This window comes from Microcaecilia unicolor, chromosome 2 (assembly GCF_901765095.1).
Source record: "Microcaecilia unicolor chromosome 2, aMicUni1.1, whole genome shotgun sequence".
Taxonomy (NCBI): domain Eukaryota; kingdom Metazoa; phylum Chordata; class Amphibia; order Gymnophiona; family Siphonopidae; genus Microcaecilia; species Microcaecilia unicolor.
This window is the reverse complement of record NC_044032.1, coordinates 64,827,008-64,837,509: the sequence shown is the minus strand read 5'-3', so window position 1 is coordinate 64,837,509 and position 10,502 is coordinate 64,827,008. Positions and strand designations below refer to the sequence as shown.

At 43.4% G+C, this 10,502-nt stretch overlaps 1 protein-coding gene across 1 annotated transcript in view; it reads left to right on the top strand.

Moving 5' to 3' along the window:
* Positions 1-336: 336 nt before the first annotated feature.
* CCBE1 (collagen and calcium binding EGF domains 1) overlaps positions 337-10,502 on the top strand; it is a gene marked incomplete at its 5' end in the record, with an annotated part of 537,011 nt that continues 526,845 nt past the window's right edge. Inside the window, 2 exons of the mRNA XM_030192998.1 lie at positions 337-438; positions 623-705. Coding sequence (XP_030048858.1) covers positions 337-438; positions 623-705 — 185 coding nt within the window. The remainder of the gene's footprint in view (positions 439-622; positions 706-10,502) is intronic.

The following is a 10,502-nucleotide window of genomic DNA, read 5'->3' as shown; positions in this document are numbered from 1 at the left end:
GGAGGAGGAGGAGGAGGAGGAGGAGGTGGGAAAGAGCCCAGAGAGGGAGGGAGGGAGAGTAAAAGGGAATGAGCACTGAGCTAGGGGGAAAGAGAGGGGAAAGCTGGATGGCTGCAACTCTGCTCTTCTCTCCTATAAGGATCCCCGAGTCCTGATCCCCGGGCATTTGTCTGCTAGTGCCTGTGTTTCCGTGCTGTGGCGCCCCCTGCCGGTCTCGGCCTCTGAACACACGACTGCCCGAGAAGGAGGAGGAGGAGCAGGTGGAGCAGCCAGGAGAGGAGAGCTGGGGAAGCTGCCGTGCCGCCCTGTGCCCTCTTCCCTTGGGCCAATGTGTGAGAGAGGTGCCCGCAGGAGCTGCCTGAGTTTGGGCTGCCTCTTGCTCCTCCCGGCCCTGCTCCTGGCCTGGACCTACAGAGAGGAGTCAGGGGAGGCGGACAGGTGGGTCACCGGGGGAAGGCTGCAAAGAAAACACGTGCTGCCCCCTGACAGGCAAAATGTAGGAGCCGCTTTATTTCTGACACCTTCTTTCTAGTATCTGATCACTTTACCCTGCCATGCACTGCCCACCTCAAGTTTCAGGTCTTGCACAGACGAGTAAACCCAATTTCTAACTTTTCTGCAGGGAGGAGGTTTGTTCAGAAACAAAATAACCACGACAAAGTACCCGTGTTTGAAGTCCTCGGGAGAGCTAACGACGTGTTTTAGGTAAGCTGGGCCATTTCTGGCTCCCCTGAAAGCCAGTGACGAGGAACTGCTGGCTTGTGAGCGTGTCCTGTGCGTTTGGCCATTGGCTAATGGCTAATTAGGTTATACGTTTCTTTAGAGTCGAGTAAACGTTTGTGACAGCTCTGTCCGCAAGACGAATTAGTGGAATAACTTTTTGTGTGTTGTTTACAAAAGCTGAAAGGGGATTGGAACCAGAAAGTTGTAATATTTAACTGGCAGTGGCATGCAGCTCCCTGCTGTTTCTTCTGGGGCTTTGCTTGTGTGATCAGTCCCACGACTCCTCCTGGGTTGCGTTCCGGGTAGACTCCGAAGCGACTGACTAAAGTGGTCAGGGTTTTATGGAATAGCACGAGGAGGCATGAAGCCGCTTCTGATGTATTTTGACAAGTCATCGTTTGGCTTCAGCCTTCTTAAGATTCCTTTAGAACGTATTATGAGAGACTTTTATTTTCAGTCTTGTAAGTGGTTTACTTGAGTTGCACCACTTGGTTTGTTAGAGGAAGCCCAAGATAAGGTGGTGCTGTGGTGGGAGACTGTAGCAGCCAGGTTCTTGAAGAACAGGCTTCCTGAATGAAGTAGCACCGTGGGGATGGAGTGGAGAGAAAAATGCCAGGTACTGCTATATTTAGGGAAAGATGGTTGAAGTACCTTAAGGTGCTCAAATTTCAAAGCACACAGGCTTACAAAGTATAATATTGTAAGTCTATGTGTTTGAAAATGAGTCTCCACATCACATCCCGTTCTGTATATAGGGACTGCTTGATGACTGGACAAGTTTTTAAATATGTTAAGCGGTTCTATCACATATATTTAGGGCTTCTGATTTTATCTTTTAATCGATAAAACGTTCCTGATGCAAGAAATAAAGGTAAAACTTAGAGCTGTACCAAATAGCATTATTTACTATTCAGCTGAATATGAATACAGAATACAATAATGGGCATTGAGCTTTAACAAGACAAATTAAAAAAAAAAAACTATAATATAAATATGCTCGATAGCAGATCGACTAGTTAAATACTACAAAACAAACAACAGATCTGCTGTCAGAAAAAGATTAATTCCTGTAAGCACTTATAGCAGTGGAAAAAGCCTCAAAAATCCTTTTAAATCTTGAATTGATTCAAAAAGGATATGACGGGTGCAATAACCTTTTTCATCATCACTGGCATAAAAAACCACTGCAGTTTAACCATAAATGAATGAATATTAGCACAAGCAGTGGTTTTTTATGCCAGTGATGATGAAAAAGGTTATTGCACCCGTCATATCCTTTTTGAATCAATTCAAGATTTAAAAGGATTTTTGAGGCTTTTTCCACTGCTATAAGTGCTTATAGGAATTAATCTTTTTCTGACAGCAGATCTGTTGTTTGTTTTGTAGTAAATAAAAAAAAAAGCAATGTGAAATCAGAGATCAAGCGTTTATTTCAGTTGGATTTAGCACAGTAGAGCACCGGATTATTCGTATTTGAACTTAAATCGCTGTTCAGCTGAATACAATGTATTTGGGGCACTATTCGGGGTCAAATCGAATATTCTAAAAATGTTTATTACATAAACGCTGGCAAAACACCACTTCCTCTTTTATGTTCCACTTAGGCTTTGTGCCTTTTCTGTGCTAAGGACTCCTAAGTGACAGAGACTTGCATGCTTGATTGCACTGGAAAAAGTACCCAGCAATGATGCCTGTGGCACAAAACACTAAAAAACACTACAGCCCATATTCAGCTGGAGGCAGTCAGCAGTTATTTTTTTGGCCCTTGTTGGCTTTATTCCCAGATGTTCAATGCTGGGTCATGTCCAGGCACCGGCATTGAATATCTGGGCATACATGACCGGTAACACTTATGCGGTTAAGTGCAATATTCAGCCCTTAACTGCACACTGCATAAAGACAGGACAGCTTTTAATGTGGCCCAATTTATGCGGTTTTCTTATGCAGTTACCCCAGGATTCTATATATCGCACCTTAATTCCCATGTGGAAATCAATGTGTGTAACTTAATTGGTTATCTATCTAATTAGCACTATGAATTGGATGTTAACAAGCACTTATCAGCACTAATTGGCATTAATTATAGTTTATGTACAACTCAGGGGCGTAGCCAGACTTCGGTGGGAGGGGGGTCCAGAGCCCAGGTGAGGGGCACATTTTAGCTCCCCTGACGCAGATGACCCCCACCATTGCCAACCCCTCCGCTGCCACCACCGTTGCCACCACTAACTTTGCCCCCCCCGCCGATGACCCTCTCAATCCCCCTCCCACCGCTAACCCTTCCCTGCCGCCACTGTTGTCACCTACCTTTGCTGGCGAGGGACCCCAATCCCCGCCAGCCGAGGTCCTCTTGCTTCCCGCGCAAGGCTTCGTTCTGTTTCTGACGTCCTGCATGTTGTACGTGCAGGACGTCAGACTCACTGAAACAGAACGAAGCCTTGATCTGCAGGGCTTCGTTCTGTTTCGGTGAGTCTGATGTCCTGCAGGTACAACGTGCAGGACATCAGAAACAGAATGAAGCCTTGCGCGGAAAGCAAGAGGACCTTGGCTGGCGGGGGTTGGGGTCCCCCGCCAGCAAAGGTAGCCCACGGCGACAGTGGGGGAGGGTTGGCAGCGGGAGGGGGGTTGAGAGGGTCGTCGGCAGGGGGATCCAGGACCAAATCTACGGGGGCCCAGGCCCCCATGGCCCCACGTAGCTACGCCCCTGGTACAACTTGCTAAGGGGGTCTTTTACTAAGCTGCGGTAGTATTTTTAGTTTGCGTAGCGATCAGCTGGTGGTAAATGTCAAGATGCCCCCATTGTATTCCTATGGGCATGTCGACATTTACTGACATCTGATTTCTACCGTGCGTATTTTTTTTCTGTGTGGAATTTTCAGGTGCCTTTAAGGGCTGAATATCGGCACTTAACCACCCAATGCCGACTCTGCCCCAGGACTGACCACAGATTAGCCTGTTTTGATTTAGGCATAACTGTGGCTATTCAGTGGCGCAATCCAGTTAATTGCCACTATGTGGTTAGCCGGACAAGTGATTTAAATGGCTTGGAGCCTCTCCTGATTATTTCAATCGCTTTGAATATGGGGCAGACTGATTTTTTTTGTACCCTCAATTAGCTGGGAACTAAAAGATCTACATTTGAAATGTATATAAACAACTAGGAACAGAAACCTCACATATATTTTTTGTGACATTTTTTTTGTCTTTACTGGGCACTAACTGTTTTATTGTTACTTTGTAAAATCAGTGGGTCTGATTCCCTGACATTATCTTGGTGGCATTAGTTTTACAGTTTTGCGGTCATGTGTCTAAGTTTGCTTCATAAAGCTTCACATTTCAAGGTTCATTAACTGTACATGCTTTCCAATCTCTGGGCTTCGTATCAAGCAGGTGGTTGGCATCCGTAAGGTTGTGATTTAAGGTATAGACTAATTTGGATAGGGTCATGGGGTTTACCATGCCAGCATTTTCTCTGCTTCTGTTTGTTCTGTGTGTGTTGGGGGGGGGGGGGGTGGAATTAAACTAAAACCGTCTTTGCTGTACAGGCACTGAAGGCTGACAGCATTTTCTTACTGTAGGTTGTAAAACTGTTCTGCATTGATCACTGGAGAATGCTTGTCCTGGTTTCCTAAACATAGTGTGCATCCGCATGTTCAGTGATCTTCCCCTTATTCTCCCTCCCCAAAAAGAAATCAGCACTCTTAGGAATCTTATCAGCCAAGATCTAAATGAGTATCCTTATTGTTTCATGCTCCCCACTGCTTTGTAAATCTTGTCAGGGTACATCTGAGGAGCAGATGTGGGGCAGCATAAAGAAGAAACTTGTGTGCAGTATATTTTTATATTCCATTATTTTTAAATTAGAAAGGATTAATGTGTGAGTCCAGCCAAAATAGGATGTTGTTAAAAGAAACTCCAAAATTAGTTGAATATTCATTGCCTGAGGATAGGATTAAAGCAGCCCTGAAAAGTTGAACAAAGCTAATAATGTCTTATCTAACTAAGGAGACCTTTTATCAAAATGTGCTAAGCCCTAAAAGCTTACTGCAAAAGGTGCTGTAGTGTTTTGTGGTAACGTGCCTGCCAGCATGCCCTAATCATGCACTATTTATTTTTTTCTAATTTTATTCAGGAGGGTGCGGGTCATAGACAGGGAATAGACATGAGAGCATTATCTAGCTAGTGTGTTTGCCTTAACCTGCACTAACTGGATGACACAGAATTAACACGGAAGCACTTACCCCCGGATTCCATATAGTGCACGTAGAGATCCGAACTGAAATCCAGGTGTATTGTATAACAGCGCGTGTAACTTAATTGGTTGAGCAAGCTAATCAGCATTGATAACAGCACTTATCAAGCAGTAATAAGCACTAATTGGTAATAATTAGAACTTGTGTGCAAAACTCGCTGTTTTCTGTAATGAACTGTGCCAAAATTCTGATGTGCGCAGTTCAAAAAGGGGCGTGGCTATGGGCAGGGAAATGGACATTCCGTGGGAATTCCAAAATTTACATGCATTGTTATAGAATATGGCCCAGTGTGCATAAATCTATGCAGAGGGATTTATGCTACATTTTTGTTGGTGTAAATGGAAGTGCGTAGTTTTAGGCGCTGGGATATCAACTGAGCATATTCTATATACCACGCCTAAATCTAGGTGCCGCTTATAGAATACGCTTGGGTGGAAATGTTTACTGCACGGATTTTTTAGGCACATTATCCTCACCTCTTTATTCCCTTACCCTTAATTGTTCTGTCTGTTTACCTGTCTTATCTAGATTATAAATTCTTTGAGCAGGGACTGTCTTCTGTGTACGGTGTACAGCACTGCATATGCCTTGTAGCGCTATAGAAATGATAAGTAGATAGATTATATAGAATCTTGACCTTAGTGCCTCCAAAACAGGAGGTGGTAAGTGTTCCCACATTAATATTTTTGCAGATCTCGCATGCCAGTTGTTTAGCTATGTGGGGCCAATGGGGCCTGGGCCCCCCAGATTTCCTCTGGGCCCCTGGTTTTGCTGGTGCGGGTCCCCAACCCCCACCAGCTGAAATGGCGCCGCCGCATTGCCTGCCCTGCTCTGTGTTCCCCTCACGTCCAACACACTCCTTTTAGTGAAACTGAGCAATTTCACTAAAAGGAGCATGCCAGATGTGAAGGGAAGACAGAGCAGGGCAGGCAATACGGTGGCGCTGGAGACCGGTGCTGGACAACACTTCAGCTGACGGGGGTTGGAGAACCCCACCAGCCAAGGGAGTGGCAGGGTGGCAGGGGGAGTGGTGAGGCAGTGGAGGGGGCGGCGGTGGGGCGGCAGATGAAAATGTGCCCCCCACCTTGGGCTCTGGCCCCCTCCCACCACAAGGTCAGGCTACGCCCCTGTCGCACGCTAACAGAAAAAGTAGCATGGTCCCTGCAAAAATAAAAAAATTAAGAGTCCTATTTTAGGAACTTGTTAGAAATGGGCTTAGCATGCGGGAAAGTCCTGTGTTGTAGCGCATCTTAGTAAAAGGGCCCTGAAATTCTTTCATTGTTAAGTATTTAAGCTCTTCAAATCGGTCCCTCCCCAGAAGGGAAAGAAAGGCGGAAGAGTGCTTTCTGTTAGAACTAACAGTTTTTCCTACTGTACTGAGCTTCAATAAGAACTTGCTTCTACTAGGGCTATTGGGCCATGAGTCTTCATTATTAGAGTCAAAAGAAAATCCTTCAGAAAATGGAAGAAGGAACCAACTGAAAATAATAAGAAACAGCTAAACCTCTACGAAAAACTACATTGGCTCCCACTTAAAGAACGCATGACGTTCAAAATATGCTCCCTAGTCCACAAAATCATTCACGGAGATGCACCAGCCTACATATCGGACCTGATAGACCTACCACCCAGGAATGCCAAAAGATCATCCCGCACATTCCTTAATCTGCACTTCCCTAACTGCAAAGGTCTAAAATACAAACTAATGCATACGTCAAACTTTACCTACTTGAGCACACAGTTATGGAACGCATTGCCGCGCAACTTAAAAACGATTGATGAACTAATGAACTTCCTCAAACTGCTGAAGACCCATCTCTTTAACAAGGCATACCACAAAGATCAACCAATGTGAACATACACAATTCCTCCACATATATTCAGAACTGTCTTACAATATCTCTTGTTATACTACTATCATGTTTCATCATTATCATGTTGCCCAAGATTCTTCTGTAACACTAAATGTCTATTTTCTAATATATTTCCACTATTCATGATGTATTGTAAGCCACATTGAGCCTGCAAAGAGGTGGGAAAATGTGGGATACAAATGCAATAAATAAATAAATAAATACGGAATGTCACGTCAAATGCAAGGCGCTGATAAGGAAGGCTAAGAGGGACTTCGAAAAAAAAGATTGCGTTGGAGGCAAAAACACAAAGTAAACATTTTTTTGGCATATTAAAAGCAGGAAGCCGACAAAAGAATCGGTTGGACAGCTAGATGACTGAGGAGTAAAAGGGGCGACCAGGGAAGACAAAGCTGTAGTGGAGAGATTAAATGAATTCTTTGCTTCGGTATTCACCGAGGAAGATTTGGGTGGGATACCGGTGCTGGAAATGGTATTCGAAGCTGACGAGTCGGAGAAACTTAATTAATTCTCTGTAAACCTGGAGGATGTAATGGGGCAGTGCTACAAACTGAGGAGTAGCAAATCTCCTGGCCCGGATGGTATTCATCCCAGAGTACTGACAGAACTGAAAAATGAGCTTGTGGAGCTATTGTTAGTAATAGGTAATTTATCCTGAAAATCGAGCGTGGTACCAGAAGACTGGAGGGTGGTCAATATAACGCTGATTTTTTAAAAAGGTTCCAGAGGAGATCCGGGAAATTATAGACTGGTGAGTCTGACGTCGGTGCCGGGCAAAATGGTAGAGACTATTATTAAGAACAAAATTACAGAGCATATTCAAAAGCATGGATTAATGAGACAAAGTCAACATGGATTTAGTGAAGGGAAATCTTGCCTCAACAATCTACTACATTTCTTTGAAGGGGTGAACAAACATGTGGATAAAGGTGAGCCGGTTGATATTGTGTATCTGGATTTTCAGAAGGCGTTTGACAAAGTACCTCATGAAAGACTCCAGAGGAAATTGAAGAGTCATGGGAGAGGAGGTAGTGTTCTATTGTGGATTAAAACTGGTTAAAAGATAGAAAACAGAGAGTAGGGTTAAATGGTCAATATTCTCAATGGAGAAGGGTAGTTAGTGGGGTTCCCCAAGGGGCCGGGCTGGGACCGCTGCTTTTTAACATATTTATAAATGACCTAGAGATGGGAGTAATTAGTGAGGTAATTAAATTTGCTGATGACACAGTTATTCAAAGTTATTAAATCGCAGGAGGATTGTGAAAAATTACAAGAGGACCTTACGAGACTGGGAGACTGGGCATCTAAATGGCAGATGATGTTTAATGTGAGCAAGTGCAAAGTGATGCATGTGGGAAAGAGGAACCCGAATTATAGCTACGTCATGCAAGGTTCCACATTAGGAGTCACGGACCAAGAAAGGGATCTAGGTGTTGTCATTGATGATACGTTGAAACTTCTGCTCAGTGTGCTGCTGCGGCTAAGAAAGCAAATAGAATGTTAGGCATTTATTAGGAAAGGAGTGGAAAACAAAAATGAGGATGTTATAATGCCTTTGTATCGCGCCATGGTTTGACCATACCTCGAATATTGTGTTCAATTCTGGTCGCCGCATCTGAAAAAAGATATAGTGGAGTTAGAAAAGGTGCAGAGAAGAGCGACGAAAATGATAAAGGGGATGGGACAACTTCCCTATGAGGAAAGGCTAAAGCGGCTAGGGCTCTTCAGCTTGGAGGAAAAGGCGGCTGAAGGGAGATATGATAGAGGTCTATAAAATAATGAGTGGAGTTGAACGGGTAGATGTGAAGCCTCTGTTTACGTTTTCCAAAAATACGAGGACTAGGGGGCATGCGATGAAGCTACAATGTAGTAAATTTAAAATGAATTGGAGAAATTTTTCTTCACTCAATGTGTAATTAAACTCTGGAATTCGTTGCCAGAGAATGTGGTAAAGGTGGTTAGCTTAGCGAAGTTTAAAAAAGGTTTGGACGGCTTCCTAAAGGAAAAGTCCATAGCTACATTTACAGTGGTTGGAGAGCGCAGATAACACACAGTATTTATTTATTTATTTATTCAGAACATTTATACCCCGCTTTATACCACTGAAAGCAGCCTCAAAGCTTACAATAGGAAAAAAAAAAATGCATCCTGACCACTGTCAGCCTTGCAGTACATGGATTGTCAGGGTATTTTAGAGAAAAGTGCACACCAATTACTTTTATTCGGTAAATGTGGCTGTTGAAATGAAATTTATGGAACAGAAAATCTGTTGCGTAATATGGAGCCTCGGCTGGTTAGAACTAGAATGCAGCTGGATAAATTGGTGCTGGGATGTGAAAAATCTTTTCTCTTTGAGGCAGGATACGAAACTGCATTAACATCTGTTCATGCAGGTTAACACACCAGTCATAAAAGCCTGCATTAGCAGGAGTAAAAGCTTTAGTATATTACATTGGAAGTTCCTTTTTGTATGACCTAATGTGAACTAGGGGTGGAGGAGTAGCCTGAACCTAAAAACTTAACTACACCTCTGGGAAGTATTGTTAATGTTCTGTGTTAGCAGCAGAGGAAATGTAAATGCATTCGTTTGCATAAGTCGTGCTAGCCTGCAATACTTTTAACTTTGGATCTATATTTTAGATCTGATAATTCACCTAGCCAAGCCAGAGCTTAAGGCATTTTTATAACAGCTTGTAAAATTTTGTGGTTGTTGTGCACCTAACCTGCATCAGTTTTGAAAAAAAATTTACGCGTGCAACCTTGCTTTACCAGTGCAAAATTGTACCTGCTACTTTATGTGAGGAATTTTGCAAAGAAAAACGTATGTGCATATTTTTCAGACTTTATAAGCATGCATATAAAGCCTAACCCAACCCAGACCCAATCCTTGGAATGCCTCTGTGCTATACAATTATACATGTATATAATGGATATATAATTGTCCAAGGGTAGTTCACTGCTTTACATGAAAATTACCCACTGATTGGTACCTGAGACAGCAGAAGGCAAAGTGACTTGTCCAAGGTTACAAAATGCACCATCAGAAAAAATGGAAGAAGCAGGGCTTGAACCATGATTAGCGCATTTTTATATCTATTTAGTTCATTTGAACATTTTTTCACGTTTGTTCATATTATATCCATGGTAATAGTAATGAGGACTGGTGCTGTAGTGTGTTAACTATCCCATGCATTTATACCGGGGGGGGGGGGGGGGGGGTGGAGCTTTGGCTCACCCCACACTTTTGCCTCAGCCCCCACCCCCCAAATTGCAGCACTGTTACTATGGCTGTCAGGGATCTCACGCCCCGCCACTTTGTGCTCAGGCCCACCCAAAATGAAATGTCTGGCTAAACCACAGATTAATAGGCACTATAGTGTGTTTAATGCAGGTTAAATACTTCCATGAACATAAAGGCGCTTTAGGATATCGGCCCTGCACCACCTTGTGTAAAGCACAGAACAAAATTAATCTCTAATGCTGGTCCTCAGATTTGGAATTCTTTGACCACTGATAAAAGGTTTGAGAATGACTGACTTGAATTTTCATGAGAAAAGTTTCCCCTCTTTAAGACTGCTCATAGGAAACAGATTTTGGATAGGACGGGGTGCAGGCAGTTGATTCAGTTGTGTAGAATTTTCGATGATTACTG